General features: G+C 56.3%; 2 protein-coding genes and 1 long non-coding RNA gene across 3 annotated transcripts; 2 read left to right on the plus strand and 1 right to left on the minus strand.

The window, feature by feature from the left end:
- The first annotated feature begins 525 nt into the window (after nucleotides 1-525).
- Nucleotides 526-6,299, plus strand: HNRNPA1 (heterogeneous nuclear ribonucleoprotein A1). Its single transcript, XM_029073968.2, is given in 15 exon segments — nucleotides 526-637; nucleotides 2,893-2,967; nucleotides 2,969-3,010; nucleotides 4,387-4,581; nucleotides 4,690-4,719; nucleotides 4,721-4,795; nucleotides 4,797-4,866; nucleotides 4,975-5,067; nucleotides 5,159-5,267; nucleotides 5,378-5,451; nucleotides 5,587-5,633; nucleotides 5,635-5,755; nucleotides 5,979-6,137; nucleotides 6,243-6,265; nucleotides 6,267-6,299. Coding segments are annotated over 15 exon segments (1,161 nt in total). The 5' UTR covers nucleotides 526-622.
- Nucleotides 6,300-7,600: 1,301 nt separating this feature from the next.
- Nucleotides 7,601-8,581, plus strand: LOC103164895. Its single transcript, XR_484376.3, has 2 exons — nucleotides 7,601-8,350; nucleotides 8,458-8,581. It is a non-coding gene; the product is annotated as an uncharacterized LOC103164895 (long non-coding RNA).
- A 1,522-nt stretch (nucleotides 8,582-10,103) lies between these two features.
- NFE2 (nuclear factor, erythroid 2) lies at nucleotides 10,104-16,770 on the minus strand. Its single transcript, XM_029072935.1, has 2 exons — nucleotides 16,231-16,770; nucleotides 10,104-11,403 (listed from the first exon to the last, which is right to left on the minus strand). The coding sequence occupies exons 1-2, from the start codon at nucleotides 16,342-16,344 to the stop codon at nucleotides 10,396-10,398; spliced, it is 1,122 nt and encodes a 373-aa protein (XP_028928768.1). The 5' UTR covers nucleotides 16,345-16,770; the 3' UTR covers nucleotides 10,104-10,395.
- Nucleotides 16,771-16,979: the final 209 nt, after the last annotated feature.

Below are 16,979 nucleotides of genomic sequence, written 5' to 3' on the forward strand. Positions count from 1 at the left end.
GGGGCTGTCATTCCCTCCCCTCCCCACCCTCTGCTCCTCTCCCTCCTCTCAGCACTGTCCATCTCTCCATATTATTTATTACCCTATTTATTTTTGTTAACGGGATGTATATCTCCTTGATTCTATTTCTTGATGATATTGTCTTGTTTTGTTCTGTTTTGCTTTGCGGTCTCCTCCGTCTAGACTGTGAGCCCGTCACCGGTCCCTATCTGCGACCGAATCGTACACCCCAAGCGCTTACTACCGTGCGCTGCACATAGTAAGCGCTCAATCAATACGCTCGACCGAATGAATGAATTCGAAATTATTGACGGGGACGAGAACCAATCAGCGATGGGCTCGCCGCCCGGGTTTCCGGCAGAGCCAATCAGCAGCAGCTAAAGGCCTTCCTTTATGCGGGCGGTGCCGGCGGGGAGTGAGGGCGGCGTCGACCAATAGGAGGACGGGGGCCGAGCCAGCAGCCAATGGCGGCGCGGCTCGGGGGGGCGGGCCTGCCAATGGCCGAGGCGGGGAGGCGGGATTATAAGGGGGCGGCCTTGGTGGGGAGGCAGCTCCCCGCCTGACTCACTCCCTTTCTCCTTTCGCCATCGACCCGAAGACATCGCCCGGAGGCGCCGCCATCATGTCGAAGTCTGAGGTGAGTGGGGCGGCGGTGGAAGAGGTGGATGGCGGCCGGTCCTTCCGCCCCGCGCGGGAGCCCCGAGGCGGCGACCACGGCCCCTGGGCCGGCGGCTCCGCGGCCCCTCCGGGCGTCCGCTGTGAGGCCCGGGCGCCCTCCCGCGCTGCCGGGCCGCCATTTTGTCTGCCCCGCCGCCATGAGGCCGCGCACCCCTCACACCCCTCCTCTCCCAACCGCCTTTCTGCTCCCAAGCAGCGCATTCCATTATTCTATTTTTTTCCCATAAAATCCCCCCCCCAGGTTCCAACTGAGGCGCACCTCTCCCTGCCTTTATTCGCTATGTGCTCGTCTGCGCATGCGCCCTAGCGCCCCCCCCACGGTGGGGGGGGCCTTTGCACGCAGCTTTATAATGAGAATGGCAAATATAGATCATTGCTATTTTCTCAGCGCTTACTATGTGCCCAGCCCTGTTCTAAGCGCTGGGGGAGAGGCAATCCAATCAGGTTAACCCCCCCCCCGTGAGGCTCCCATAATAATGATTTCATCCCCATAATAATGATTTGTTAAGCGCTTTCTATGTGCCCAACACTGTTCTAAGCGCTGGGGGAGATGCAATCTAATCAGATTGCCCCCCGGGGGGCTCCCAGTTTTCACCCCCATCATAATAATGATTTGTTAAGCGCTTACTATGTGATGAGCACTGTTCTAAGCGCTGGGGGAGATGCAATCTAATTAGGTTACCCCCCCCCGGAGGCTCCCAGTTTTCATCCCCATAATAATGATTTGTTAAGCGCTTACTATGTGACGAGCACTGTTCTAAGCGCTGGGGGAGATGCAGTCTAATCAGGTGGCCCCCCGTGAGGCTCCCAGTCTTCATCCCCCTTACAATAATAAACATAATTCCTCGCTTAAGCGCTCACGTAGCGTGCGCTTAACACTGTTCTTAGCGCATGGGGGTAGATTCGGGGTTGGCCCTCCGCTGAGGCTGCCAGTTTGCATCCCCCTAACAATCAATATGGCATGGCTGGGGGGGTAGGATGCCCACCCCCCAAAACCTCTATCAGCGTCCCGTACCCCCCCCGTGAGGAATCCCAATTTCATTCCCCTTAATAATAATTATGGGATTTCTTAAGCGCTTACTATGTGCCGAGCACTTTCTAAACGCTGGGGTAGGGTACAATCTAATCGGTTGTCCCCTGTGAGGATCCCAGTTTCATCCCCTTAATAATAAATTGGGTATTAAGCGCTTACTATGTGCCAAGCACTGTTCTAAGCGCTGGGTAGGTACAAGCCTTGTCCCTTGTGAGGCCTCACAGTCTTCATCCCCATAATAATGACGGTATTTGTTAAGTGCTTACTATGTGGCAAACACTCTTCCAAGCGCTGGGGGTAAGTACAGGTTGTCCCCTTGAGGCTGACAGTCTTCACCCCCATACCCAATAATTATGGTAAATAAACGCTTACTATGTGCCAAACACTGTTCTAAGCGCTGGGGTAGATACAGGGTAATCGGGTTGTCCCATGTGAGGCTCAGAGTCGTCATCCCCAACAATAATCATTATGGTGTTTGTTAAGCGCTTACTATGTGCCACAATCTTAATCCCCATTTTACAGATGAGGAAAGTGAAGCGACTTGCCCAAGGTCACACAGCTGACAGGTGGCGGCGCTGGGATTAGAACCCCTGACTCCCTGAAGCCCGGGCTCTTTCCACTGAGCCACGCTGCTTCTCGACAGCAACTGCTCACCCCTGGTCGATTCCCACTGTTGGCTGGGGCTGCCCAACCCCCTCGGTGGAATTCCCGCCGAAACAATCACGTGGGAGGGAAGCGGAATGCCTCCCGGGAATGGAAGAGAGCATTCATTCATTCAACCGTATTTATCGAGCACCTACTATGTGCAGGGCACTGTGCTAAGCCCTGGGAATGCACAGTTCGGCAACAGATAGAGATAACCCCAGCCCAACAACGGGCTCACAGTCTGTGTGGCCTAGAGGATAGAGCCTGGGCCATTAGAGTCAGAGGGACCTGAGTTCTAATCCCACCTTGCGCCTTTGCTCTGCTGGGTGACCTTGAGCAAGTCACTTGCCGAATGCCGAGCCTTAGTTATCTCAGCCTATGAAAGGGGTTTATCTTAAGATCGAGTCCCATGTGGGACGGGAACTGTGGTCCAACCCGAACTAGATTGTATCAGTGCTGGGGAATAGTAAACCTTTAGGAAAAAGGCAGGCGAGTGAATCTGGCCGTGATCCCAGCTCCTCCTCTTTTCCCTGCAGTCCCCCAAGGAGCCCGAGCAGCTGCGGAAGCTGTTTATCGGAGGGCTGAGCTTCGAGACGACGGACGAGAGCCTGGAGGAGCCATTTCGAACAATGGGGCACGCTCACCGACTGCAGTGTAAGTCTCCGCGTGGTCGGGCCCTGGTCTTCAGCGGCATAGAGTTGGCTGCTTCGTGTTCTGCCCAGTTGGTTGCGGGTTGTGGTTGACAAGATGCTGAGCATCGCGGTAAACTCGTGTAGCTGCAGGATAACTCAGACACTTCTAGTTCCTCCCCACTTGCAGGGAGCAGAGGACTCTGCCAGGGTGCACAGTTAAGCCGGAGGCGCTGTTTTCCTGATAGGGAAGCTAATATATACAATGGAAGGCTGGTACCTGCAGTTTACTGTCTACAAGTGAAAAACAGGTTTTGCCACAGCAAAGCATTGCATGTGAAGTGGACAAGGTGTAGAACAAAAAACAATCGATGCTATTGAATCCTTACTGTGCACGACACTACTAAGTGCTTGGGAAATTACAATAGAACAGTTAGTAGGTTCCCTGCCCACAGGGAGCTTACAGTCTAGAAGGGCAGACAAATGGGTCCCATATTGTACTTCACCCACAAAGCGGAAGGCCACTCAGAGAGATGCATGGGTATGTGGCAAAAAGCTGTCGGGGTCTATAAGATTATATTAGAGCTGCCCCTAATGGAATGACAATTCCTATTATCCACTTCGTAAAGACGGTTTGACTGGGGCCAAGCTGGCTTTTAAAAACCTAAACCTAACTGTCGCCCGATAGCCATTCCAATGTGGCCTAGTGGGTAGAGTATCGGCCCTGGGAGTCAGGCGGACCTGGGTTCTGATCCTTGCTTCACCATTTGTCATCTGGGTAACCTTGGGCAAGTCACCTCACAATAATGAGGTTCGCTTCATTATTGTGCCTCAGTTACCTCATCTGTAATAATAATAATGTTGGTATTTATTAAGCGCTTACTATGTGCCGAGCACTGTTCTAAGCGCTGGGGTAGACACAGGGGAATCAGGTTGTCCCAGCGTGGGGCTCACAGTCTTAATCCCCATTTTACAGATGAGGGAACTGAGGCACAGAGAAGTTAACGTGACTTGGCCCACAGTCACACAGCCGACAAGTGGCAGAGCTGGGATACGAACTCATGAGGCCCTGACTCCAAAAGCCCGTGCCCTTTCCACTGAGGCCACGCTGCTTCTCAAATGCATGTAAAATGGGGACAAGAAGCCCCAAGCTGGGATAGGGACTGTGTCCAACCTGATATATCTACCCCGGCTTAGAACAGTTGCTTGACCACCACATAAGCACTTAACAAATGCCACCTTCCTCCACTAACCCCCCACGTGTGACGTCCGTGGGGGGAATCGAGGCCATGGACTTAGATTCCTGGCGGCTAGAGAGGACGGTGAAGCCTCCCACCCCACCTCGGTAGAATCGGGTTGCTCCTGCATTCCCAAGCTGAAGCCGTCGCGTATGTCCTCCAGGTAATGCGAGACCCCCAACACAAAGCGTATCCCCGAGGTTTCGGGTTCGTGACCTACGCCACGGTCGAGGAGGTGGACGCAGCCATGAACGCGAGGCCTCATAAGGTTGACGGCAGAGTGGTGGAGCCCAAGAGGGCCGTTTCTCAGAGAGGTAAGACCCCCAACCCGTCCCCAGTCACCCACATTTCCTTCTGGGTGACCTCGGTTGCTCAGTGTTCCCGCACCTCAGCTTCCATTTCTAAAGGTGACTGGTTTCTCCATCCAGGACTCTCAGCGGCCAGGTTGCCCACCTGACGGTGAAAGAAGATCTTCGTGGGGGGCATCAAGGAGGAACACGGAGGAGCACCACCTGCGTGACTATTTTGAGCAGTACGGCAAGATCGAGGTGATCGAGATCATGACGGACCGTGGGCAGCGGGAAGAAGAGGGGCTTCGCTTTTGTCACCTTTGATGATCACGATTCTGTGGACAAGATTGTCAGTAAGTAGCCTTTGGAGGGAGGTGGCCAGGGGGTCCGCGCTGGGCAGGATGGGCGATGCCCTGGCACGACAGGAGGCAATACCTTACCCTTGTCCTTTGTCTCAACAGTCCAGAAATACCACACCGTCAACGGGCACAACTGTGAAGTGCGGAAAGCCCTGTCCAAGCAAGAGATGGCCAGTGCGTCGTCCAGCCAGAGGGGTGAGCTTGGTGAAATGCTGGGTTAGGGGGTTGGGGAGGAGGTTGCCCGCGTCCCCGGTCCCTCGGCTACAACTCGCCTCTCGCCCACCAGGTCGCAGCGGTTCGGGGAACTTTGGAGGCGGCCGCGGTGGCGGCTTTGGGGGAAATGACAACTTCGCCGCGGCGGGAACTCAGCGGACGAGGTGAGTGTCCGGGAGGGGGTGGGCCGCCGGATGCCCTCGGAAGAATGGAGCTGGGAGGTACCGGCGGACGGATGTGTCCGACGCGACTGACACCCCTACCCCCCCCCCCCCTGCTGTTCCCTCTGCAGCGGTTTCGGGGGCAGCCGAGGCGGCGGCGGATACGGTGGCAGCGGGGACGGCTACAATGGCTTCGGCAATGACGGTAAGGGTCTCGCCCGGGGAGGCGGGTGGGCGCTAGAGCAGGCCTGGTAGAAGCCGCGCCGGGGTCCGCGCCCGCCGGGGGGGTCCCCGCGTGCGTCCTGTCTCCCTGAGAGAAGACTCTCCTACTCTCCTGTAGGTGGCTATGGAGGCGGCGGCCCTGGCTACTCTGGAGGAAGCAGAGGCTTATGGAAGTGGCTGGACAGGGTTATGGCAACCAGGGCAGTGCTATGGCGGGAGTGCAGCTATGACAGCTATAACAACGGGCGGCGGAGGTGGCGGCGGCGGCGGCTTTGGCGGTGGGAGTGGTAGTATCTCCCCGGGGCGCGCCGCGGCCTCCCCACCACCCAGCTTCACGCTGGGGGCCGCCTCCTGCCCCCTCCCGCCTCGGAGCGCAGGCCTGGACAGAGGGGTGGGGGCGTTAGGCAGGGGGCGCGGCGGGGAGAGATCCGGCCGGGGGGGGCGGGGGTCCCCAGCGGGCTGGAGCCGGGCTGACCGGCCGGGCGGCCCCTCCTCTCCCCTCTCTTCCAGGAAGCAATTTCGGGGGCGGCGGCAGCTACAACGACTTCGGCAGCTACAATAACCAATCCTCCAACTTTGGGCCCATGAAGGGCGGGAACTTTGGGGGCCGGAGCTCCGGCCCTTATGGCGGCGGGGGTGGCCAGTACTTTGCTAAGCCCCGGAACCAAGGTACGGAAGCGGGGGCCCGAGGGGGGCCGACCCGTGGACGGCAGCCGCCCGAGTGGGGGGAGAGACCGCCCAAGCGCCCCGCTGACCACCGACCTCTCCCCGCAGGCGGCTACGGCGGCTCCAGCAGCAAGCAGCAGCTACGGCAGTGGCCGGAGGTTTTAACTGCCCCAGGTAAATTGACCCCATCCCGTCTCCCCCTCACACCCCCCTCTCCCCGTCCCCGGAAAAGACTTGCCCCTCCCCCGAGAGGCCCAGTAACACTAACGTAGCTGAGCAGCGCAACCTAGTTTAAAAAATAAGTCTAAAAACCGTTGCAGTTAAAAAAAAAAATTGTGGATGTTAAAACGCGAACGCCCAGATCGGCCACGGGCTGCGGGCCACGAATTTGTCGGATTGTAGCTTTGAGTCTTAATGAGATTAACGAGATTAACACCTTTATTCCATATTGTTCAACAGGAAACAAAGCTTAGCAGGAGAGGAGAGCCAGAGAAGTGACAGGGAAGCTACAGGTTACCACAGATTTGGGAACTCAGCCAGCCAAGCACAGGTGGTGACAGGGCAGTTCTGCTACCAGAAGACATGTTTTAGACAATACTTTTTGTGTATGGGCAAAAAAAAAACCAACCACGAGGACTGTATTTGTGACGAATTGTATAACAGGTTATTTTAGTTTCTGTTCTGTGGGAGTGTAAAAGCCTTCCAACAAGGGTTTTAATGTAGATTATTATTATTTTTTTTTTTTTTTGCACCCATGCTGTTGATTGCTAACTGTAATAGTCTGATCATGACGCTGAATAAATGTGTCTTTTTTTTAAATGTGCTGTGTAAGTTAGTCTCCTCAGAAGCCACCCTGGTCCCTGGCCGGTCACCACTGGTCCCGTCCCCCCCGCCCCACCCCCACCGGTGCCCAAGGTGGGCCAGCATGATCTCTTCTGGGTCTGGCCGGGCCCTCAGGTGGGCCTGGGGTCGGCCGGCCGGGAAGAAATCCGCTTGTGGCCAGCTAGCTTCTTCCCATCCTGATTGGACCTAGACTGGAACCCAAACCTTTTCCCCACCCCACCCCTCGCCGCCTCCAGGTTTGGGCCTTCAGGGCCCGGGCCAGTCGAGGCTAGAGATTCTCCTCCCTAGCCACCTCCCCTCTGCCCCTTCCCCTAGGCCTGGCAGCACCCCTTCCTGGAGTAGTGAATCTTAGTTCTCGTCCCTCTACCCCGTCCATGAACCCCTAAGTCCCCCGGGTGGCCGTCTCCGGCCTCCCGACCTGAACCCGTATGGTCAGTTGCCACCCTTCACCTTCCACCGTCCTCCACCCCCTGACAACCAGTAGGGCAGGGAGATCCGGCTGTGAGCCAGCATGCTGTAAGCGCTATTCTCCCATCCTGTGCACGGCTAACCCAAATTTTGGTGGAAAAATGTTTGGGGGTTGGGGGTGGGGAGGGGGGCGGGAAGGGGGTGTGGGGCTGAGCGGTGAGGGGGGCGGGATGGGGACGCCGGTGGGGGGTCCGCCTTGTGAAGTCTGTAGCTCTGGGTGTGCCATCGACTGAGGCCGCAGCGAGTCGTGACAGCTAGCAAGCGTAGAGCAGCGAGGCCGGGCATAGAGGAGTCGAGAATCGGCCTGTTGGAGACAGCTAGGAGGGAGAGAAGTTTTCAGTGACCCACCGGAAGGAAGGAGGCAGACGAGAGTTAAGGCCCCCCGACTTAGCACTAGCAGGGTGCCAGAACGAGAGAGGTTTAAGTTCTGTGCTGCTAGGTAAGAACAGATTTTACTTCAATCTGTTGAGTTTGCTACCTGAAATGCCAGTCCCCCCCGCCTTTCCCCTCAATTTCACTTGAATCTTGTTGGGATCCACCAGCTAGCCCCCTCCAGTGGCCTGGCCAACTATAAGAGCTCCTAAGAGCTGCCCGGGCGGGTGGTCTTCCTGGGCTTGTGGCCATCGGGTTCTCCCACGGGGTGGGTCTCCCTATTGGACAGTTGGCACTGGAATCCAAGCCCCATCCCCGAGCAACTGGCATTTATTTTATCCCCGCCGTTCACACTGGCCCCCTCTGGGTTGTGGGACCCCGGGAGGGGAGAAGGAGGGGGGTCTTTGCCGGGGGAGGCGGAGGCGGGCCTGCTGACGCTTTGTCTCTGCTTCTCTAGGAGAGGAGAATCCTGAGTTCGGCTCACCCCGGCGCGAGAGGTTTTCGCCTGACCCCCCCTGAGGGCTTCTCCCGACGTACGTGTCCTTGCCTGGGGGAAGGGGAGGAGAGGCGGGGGCTGCCGGTGGCGGTTCCGGTGGGGGCTGAGGAGCCCCCAAGGTGACAGGTCCCCCTCTCCCCACAGGCTCGCCTCCGCTGGGGTCCTGCGTCGAAGCTACTCGGACAGCTGAGTGTGGCTGCTGTGCAGCCTGGTTTTCATTCGTTCCCATGCGAATGTGTTTTTTGTAATAAAATGCTCGTGCAAATGATCTCTGGTTCCCTGCCTGCTCCATCATCATAATAATAATGATAATATTCAGCACTTGTGCCGGGGTAGATATAAACTAATCTGTTTGGACACAGTCCCCGGCCCTAATGGGGCTCATGCTCTTAATCCCGAGGTAACTGAGTCACAGACAAGTGACACGGGTCACAGCAGGCAAATGGCGGAGCTGGGATTAGAACTCAGGTCCTTCAGGTCCTCAGGTCAGGTCCAGGCCCATGCCTTATCCATGGCTAAGGTTACGTTGGTTACATTGCAGAAGCTGACTGGCTGCCCCCACATCCCTGCCTGTTGGATTTAGCTAGGCCTTCACTAATTGTCATGAATTGTACTTTTCAAGCGCTTAATACAGTGCTCAATAAATGCAATTGAATGAATTAGCTGTCAGCCCCCTGCTTATCCTCACCCCGATGTATACATTTAATTTAGGCCAACTGGTTTACCCCTGATTCCCTACCGTTTTATCTACTGTAATTTTTTTTTAATTACAGTGCTTACCATTGTGCCAGGCACTAGTTCTGGGGTAGATAGAAGGTAATCACGTGGGACTCAGTCTGAGTCCCCATTTTCCAGAAGAGGTATCTCAGGCACAGAGAAGCTAAGTGACTTTCCCAAGGTCACACGGCAAAGCGGCAGAACTGGGCCTAGAGCCCAGGTTCTGACTCCCTCTGGCCACACTGCTTGTCGGTAATATTGAGAGACTATAATACAGCAGTTATCCTATTTCACCCAACCATGTAAGATTTTTCCCCCCAACGTCCCCTGTTGTAGTTGCAGAGCCATGCAAACAGTAAGTGATCAATAAACACTTTATGAATTGGGTTTCTTTACACTCATTTCTCCCTGCTTAGTGTCTGCCTGCTCTTTGTGAACAGGTCTTTTAGCCCAAAGACCTAATACAATGCCAAGGATGACCAAGTCACTTAGTCCACTATCTGACCTTGGGCAAGTCACTCTCTGGGCTTCAGTTACCTGTAAAATGGGGATAAGAGTGAGCCCCAAGTGGCACAGGGACTGTTCAACCAGATTAACTTATATCTAGCTCACCGTTTAGTACATGCTTGGCCCGTAGTAAACTCTAGCAACTGCCATAATTCTCTGCCTTTTGGTAAAATGGGGATTAAAACTGAGTTCCATATGGGACAAGGACTGCATATCTACCACAATCCTTAGTACTCAGTACAGTGTCTGGCACAGAAAACATTTAACAAATATCACTTAAATGCTATGCAGAATAAACTTCTATGGTTTGGCGGGCAAGAGCCTTGGCTCTGCCACTCGGCCGCGGTAACCATAGTTCATAAACTTGACCCCTTTGGGCTTCAGTTTCTTTGCAGACAATGCGAAGGTCCCTGGGTGCAGAGGGAAGGCAAGGAGCTAGACAACCGGATTATCGTGCACGGAGAAACACTTCACAAATACACAACCAAGTGCTTAGTACAGTGCTTGGCACACGATAAGCGCTCAATAAATACAATTGAATGAACGAATGACTACTAAGCAGAGAGTGATTTCAGTGCACGTTTTATCTGCCAAAGCCTCCGGCCGATGGCGGGGCCACAACCTGGGCTGAGCACAGCTGGCCCAGCGGCTTCTGCTCCTGTGTGTCGCTCGATGCCCGCAGACTGACCCTCAGTCCGTCCAACAGAGGACACGGACGCCCCGGCTCTCAGTCCGTTTGGCCAGGGGGCATCAACGCCCGTGATGCCGGTCCCCCGGTAAGTCCAGCCGGGCGGCCCCTGGACTCCGGGCGGCCCGGCCGGGGGGCTCAGACGTCCCCTCCCTCCCCGGTCCGGGCGCTCAGTCCTCCTGGGCCGGGGTCCCGCGGGGCGCCAGGAAGACGGTGCCGTCGGCCGCCTGCTGCAGGACGTACTCGTCGGGCGAGTAGCCGTTGCCCTCCTCGTCCTGCAGCCGGGCGAAGACGTCGCGGTACAGGTCGCCCAGCTGCTGGCGCAGGAGCCCTAGGGTCCGGCCGGCCTCGCCCCGGGCCCGCAGCAACCTCTCCCGCCGGGTGCTCAGCTCGGCCAGCTCGCGCTCCAGCTGCACCAGGGTCTCCAGCTTGCGCTTGCGGCAGTTCTGGGCGGCCACCTTGTTCTTGCCCCGACGCCGGATGTCCCGCACCAGGGCCAGCTGGCTCTCGCTCAGCGGGTACCGGCCCAGCAGCTCGTTGAAGTCGTCCACGGGCAGGTTGACGATCTTGTCCGTGGGGAAGGGGATCTTCATGGCCAGAGCCCGGCGCTGGTCCCGGCAGCCGGCCTCTCCGCGGCCGGGGGGCTTGGGTCGGGCCGGGCCCGGCGGGGAGGCCCAGGCTGGCGGCGGGGGCGGCGGGGGAGGCGGGGGCGGCGGGAAGGCCGGGGGGAAGAGCTCGGCGTACTCGGGCCGCCCCCGCCCCGCCTCGCCCACCCCGGCCTCGGGGTCCAGGGACTCGGCGTCGCTGTAGTTGAGGGACAGTCCGGAGTCGGACTCGGGGTCCTCGGGGCACTTGTGCGGGGCCAGGAGGGTGGCGGCCGCGCTCGGCAGGACCATCTCGGCCAAGGTCAGGGGGTCAGGGAGTGGCTCGCTCAGGAGGCCGGAGAGGGTGAGGGGCTTAGGGGGCGGCGGGCCAGGGGCGGGAAGACCGAAGACGTCGTAGGGGTAGGGGCCGGGCTCCGGCGGGGCGGGGTAGGGGCGGGCGTAGGGCGGGGGGGGCTGGCCGCAGGAGGACGGGGGGCAGGCGGGGAGGAGGCTGCAAGGGCCGAAGCCGGGGGCCGGGGGCTGCGCCCCATACAGGGCCAGCTCGTAGGGGGTCTCCGGCGGGGTGTCCAGGCCCTGTGGTGGGGGGTCGGGGGAGAGAGGGAGGAAGGGAGAAAGAGAAGAGGTGAGTTCTGGACCCCAAAACCAAATTGCCCTGTCCCTCCCATCTGGTCAATCCTAAACTGCCCCAGCGGTTTAGAGCAGCATGGTGTAGTCGATAGAGCCCAGGCCTAGGAGTCAGGTCATGGGTTCTAACTCCAGCTCCACCACGTGTCTGCGGTGTGACTAAGCACTTAGTACAGCGCTCTGCACGCAGAAGCACTCAATAAATAAGATCGAATGCCCCTGGGCAAGTCACTTCACTTCTCAGGGCCTCAGTTACCTCATCTGGAAAATGGGGATGGAGACTGAGCGCCCATGTGGGTCAGGGATTGGGTCCAACCCGATTTACTTGTATTCACCCCAGCGCTTAGTATAGTGACTGGCATAGAGTAAGTGCTTAACAAATACGATTAGTATTATTATTATTAATATAGCCTAATGGATGGAGCCTGGGTCTGGGAGTCAGAAGGACCTGGATTCTAATCCCAGCTCTGTCTACCAACTCTGATATACTGTACTCCTCCGAACACTTAGTACAGTGCTCTGCACACAGTATGTGCTCAGTAAATACCACTGACTGTTTACTATGTGCAGAGCACTGTATTTAGTGCTTGGGAGAGTATGCTATGAAGAGTTGGTTGACATGTTCCCGGCCTAAATACCACAATAATTATATTAGGACTATGGGGGCTGTGAGGTTGGGGACCTGCGTCCTTGCCCTGGCCTCACTGCAGGCTGCTGGGTGACCTTGGGCAATTCATTTACCGATCAATCATTCAGTCAATCAGTGGTGTTTATGACCGCGTGGGACAACCTGATCACCTTGTATCCTCCCAGCGCTTAGAACAGTGCTTTGCACATAGTAAGCGCTTAACAAATACCATCATTTTTTATTGAGCACTTACTCTGCGAGAGCACTGTCCTAAGCTCTTGGGAGAGCATGATAAACTAGAACTGGTAGACATAATAATAATAATGATGGTAGTTGTTAAGCACTTACTATGTGCAGAGCACTGTTCTAAGCGCTGGGGTAGACACAGGGGAATCAGGTTGTCCCACGTGGGGCTCACAGACTTCATCCCCATTTTAATAATAATAATGTTGGTATTTGTTAAGCGCTTACTATGTGCCGAGCACTGTTCTAAGCGCTGGGGTAGACACAGGGGAATCAGGTTGTCCCACGTGGGGCTCACAGTCTTAATCCCCATTTTACAGATGAGGTAACTGAGGCACCGAGAAGTTAAGTGACTTGCCCAAAGTCACACAGCTGACAAGTGGTAGAGCCGGGGTTCGAACCCATGACCTCTGACTCCAAAGCCCGTGCTCTTTCCAGTGAGCCACGTTACAGATGAGGTAACTGAGGCACAGAGAAGTGAAGCGACTTGCCCACAGTCACAGAGCTGGCAAGTGGCAGAGCCGGGATTTGAACTCATGACCTCTGACTCCAAAGCCTGGGCTCTTTCCACTGAGCCACGCTGCTTCTCTCTGGTCTCAAGGAGCTGACAGATTAGCAAGGGAGACAGACATTAAAATAAATTATAGTCAGGGGAAGTGGCAGAGTTCAAGGATAATAATAATGATGGCATTTGTTAAGGACTTACTATGTGCCAAGCACCGTTCTAAACACTGGGGTAGATACAAGGTAATCAGGTTGTCCCACGTGGGGGCTCACGGTCTTTTAATCCCCATTTTATATGAGGCAACTGAGAGCACAGAGAAGTTACGTGATTTGACCAAAGACACAGAGCTGAGAAGTGGCGAGGCGAGATTAGAACCCACGACCCCCGGCTCCCAAGCCCGTGCTCTTTCCACTAAGCCATGCGGCTTCTCTAAAGATATGGACATAAGTGCTGTGGGGCTCAGGGGGCGGTGACTGTCAACAGGCCTCAATTTCTTCAGCAGGGTAAAATCGTCTCTGCCTCCAAAGGAGGTGAAAATAAAGTGAGAAAGTTTGGGGAAAAAGTGACAGTGCTCTCCCAATTCAGAGTGCTATCATTAGGGAGTGCCCGGGGGGCGGGGGCAGGTCCAGTGGATAGATCCCAGACCTGGGAGTCAGAAGGATCTGGGTTCTAATCCCGACTCCGCCACTTTGTCTGCTGTGTGACCTCGGTCAGGTCACTTCCCTTCTCTGGGCCTCAGTTCCCTCATCTGTAAAATGGGGATTAAGACTGTGGGACATTGACTTTGTCCAACATGATTATCTGATCATCCCGTATCTACTCCGTCGCTTAGTATAGTCCCTGGCACATAGCGCTTAACAAATACCATTAAAAAAAAAATAAAAGGCAGACCGACAAAAGCCTCAGCGTCCAGGAAAAGGGCAGTGGCCTGCCTCTGGGGAGGGGGAAGGGGACTTTAGAGGACAGACGGTGTCTTTGGTGAGAGCGGCGTGGAGGCAGGGGGACGGATGTGATGACCCCGGCAGGCTTGTCTGACCTTTCCCTGGGTGGCCAGCAGGGGGCGATGCTGAGCAGCGGAAGACTCAGCTGGTCTTTGCCCCTTTCTCCTAGCCCTCCTCCTTCTCCTCCTAGCCCTCCTAGTCCTCCTCCTTTTCCTTCTAGCCCTCCTTCTCCTCCTAGCCATCCTCCTCCTCCTAGCCCTCCTCCTAGCCATCCTCCTCCTCCTCCTAGCCCTCCTCCTCCTCCTAGCCCTCCTCCTAGCCCTCCTCCTCCTCCTCCTAGCCCTCCTCCTAGCCATCTTCCTCCTCCTCCTAGGCATCCTCCTCCTCCTAGCCCTCCTCCTAGCCCTCCTCCTTCCCCTTCTAGCCCTCCTCCTCATCCTAGCCCTCCTCCTTCTCCTCCTAGCCTTCCTCCTTCTAGCCCTCCTCCTTCTCCTCCTAGCCGTCCTCTTCCTCCTGCTAACCCTCCTCCTCCTCCTAGCCCTCCTCCTCCTCCTAGCCCTCTTCCTCCTAGCCTTCCTCCTTCTCCTAGCCATCCTCCTCCTCCTCCTAACCCTCCTCCTTCTCCTCCTAGCCCTCCTCCTCCTCCTCCTAACCCTCCTCCTTCTCCTCCTAGCCCTCCTCCTCCCCCCACTCCTCACCAGCCACCCCAGCCAGGTGGGGAGGGGTCAGGGTCTGTGAGAAGGCCCGGCTGAGAATTGTCTCCTGTCCTGACCCCCAGCCCCATCAAGCCAAAAGTGAGCAGGGGGGCGGGGACAGGGAGCCTGCTGGGAGCTGGGGCCTTGGCCACCCCCACCAGCCCTGGACAAAGCTACCATTCTTGCAACCAACAGGCAACCTTTGTCTGACCCCCCTCCCTGTCGGCCCGGGGCTCTGTTACCTGGGGGGGCCGGGGGCAGGTGTGGGGAAGAGACATCATCACCCCGCCGGGACCCCAGCTGTGTGAGCCCCTGCACCCCCGGCTCGCCCCCGGAGATCCGTACGGACCCCAGAATTTCCCCCTCAAGAGGTGGGAGGCCGTCCCGCTGGCCTGTTCCCTCCTGAAATGCCACTCCCCTGAAATCCCCAGCTCTAATAATCATAATAATAATGATGGTATTTAATAAGCGCATTTATAAGTGCTTAAATACCATAATTATCAATCATCATTAAGCGCTTACTCTGTGCCAAGCACTATTCTAAGCTCTGGGGTAGATACAAGGTCATCAGGTTGACCCACGGGGGGGCTCACAGTCTTCCTCCCCATTTTACAGATGAGGTAATTGAGGAACAGAGAAGTGAAGTGACTTGCCCACAGTCATTCAGCTGACAAGTGGCGGAGCCGGGATTAGAACCCACGATGTCTAAACTCCCAAGCCCGTGCTCTTTCCACTGAGCCATGCTGCTTTCTAATCTACCTTTTCTACCTGTCCTATTCTACCCCGGCCCTCCGAGTGAAGCAGTGATACATTTTTGGGGGGGGGGGGGGGTTCCCCTCTGCTTAGCATGTCTCCACCCTCCCTCATCCCCTCCACCCTACCAACCCCATTATTTGCCAATTATTAGTTTATTTTATGGTATTGGTTAAGCCCTTACTATGTCCCAGGCACTGTACTGAAAGCTGGGGTAGGTACAAGCTGATGAGGCAGACACAGTCCTTGTCCTACATGGGGCTCACCGCACTTTACTGATGAGGGAATTGTACCTGAATTGAATGAATTGTCCATTCCAAGCGCTTAGTACAGTGCTGTGCACATAGTAAGCGCTCAATAAATACTATTGAATGAATGAATGAGGGAACTAAGGCTCAGAGAAGCAAAGTGACTTGCCCCAGGTCACAACAGACAAGTAGCAGAGCCGGGACTGGAAGCCAGATTCTTCTGACTCCCAGCATGGCCTAGTGAATAGAGCCCGGGGCTTTGTCAGGAGGACCTGGGTTCTAATCCTAGCTCCGCCACATGTCTGTTGTGTGATCTGGGACAAGTCACTTCACTTCCGTGTGCCTCAGTTCCCTCCTCTATAAAATGAGACTGTGAGTTCCAGATGGATCAGGGACTGTGTCCAACTCCACTTCCTTGTATCCCCCCCAGTACTTGAGAACAGTGCCTGGCACATAGTAAGTGCTTAACAAATACCACAATTATTATTATTATTATTATATGGGACAGGGACTGTGTCCAACCTGATTTGCTTGTATCCACCTCAGCATTTCGTACACTGCCTGGCACATAGTAAGTGTTTAACAAATACCACAGTTATTATTATTATCAACATCCCAGGCTCGTGCTCTGCCCACACTAGGCCACGCTGCTTCTTAGCATCCCCTTCCCCACAGTCCTCCCAGCCCAACCCTTCCCGTAGATCCCTCCTGCCCCATCCCGATTCCCCCTCCCCGAGCCCACCCCGTCTCCATCCCCGCTCACCTGTAGCTCTGTGATGGACATGATTTCCTGCCAAGTCAGCTCCATCTCCCCCAGTTCTGGGGCTGGTGGTGGTCCTGGCCGATTCCTCACCTGCTGAGGAGGGCACGGGGACATCCTACAGCACCAGGCCGGGGCGCAGGCTCCCCCAAAGCCACCGGGACCCCGGCAACCTGAGACCACAGAGAGCAGCAGGGGGTCAGAGGTCAACACGTCCAATCCATTGCATCCAGGTGACCTGGGAATGTTCCCTCTTCTGAGACGTGCATATCACCCTGGTGGAAAGTCCTTCCTGTTGTCTGACCTCCAGTCTTCCGGCTGTGGAGCTGCTGCTTCTGGCTTCCTCCTCCTCAGCCCATGTGATCCCTTCCCTCTGGCCTGAATATTCCCATGGGGAGGGGGGCATCGCTCTCCCCCTTCTCCCGGGTCTGAGCAGGGCTCTGAGATGGCCAAAGGAGGAGAAGGCTCAAGGAGGAGATTCACTCGCCTTTCTAGGCCTCAGTTTCTCCCTTCCTGGGGAGTGGGGGGAGAGAGACTGGGGGCATGTTGGTTCACTGAGGGGACCCCAGATTCTGGGGAGACAGTATGGTGGGGAGGGGCAGTGTGGGACTCAGGGATGGCCAGTCTCCACCCCCCCAAACACTCCCACCCCCCGCCTCGAGTCTGGGCCCCCCGATAAGAACCCCACCCAGACCAGACTCTTGCCTGCTGTCCCTGGTTAGGGCAGATAAGGGCTTATCGGCCTCGGCTGC

This window comes from Ornithorhynchus anatinus, chromosome 10 (genome assembly GCF_004115215.2).
Source record: "Ornithorhynchus anatinus isolate Pmale09 chromosome 10, mOrnAna1.pri.v4, whole genome shotgun sequence".
Taxonomy (NCBI): domain Eukaryota; kingdom Metazoa; phylum Chordata; class Mammalia; order Monotremata; family Ornithorhynchidae; genus Ornithorhynchus; species Ornithorhynchus anatinus.

What these genes read in the sequence shown, in the direction of transcription:
- NFE2 (XM_029072935.1), bottom strand. Translation starts at nt 16,344, where the DNA reads ATGTCCCCGTGCCCTCCTCAGCAGGTGAGGAATCGGCCAGGACCACCA. An exon ending in TGTCCATCACAGAGCTACAG is followed by an intron (nt 11,404 to 16,230) that starts GTGAGCGGGGAT and finishes CCCCCACCACAG; the next exon opens with GGCCTGGACACCCCGCCGGA.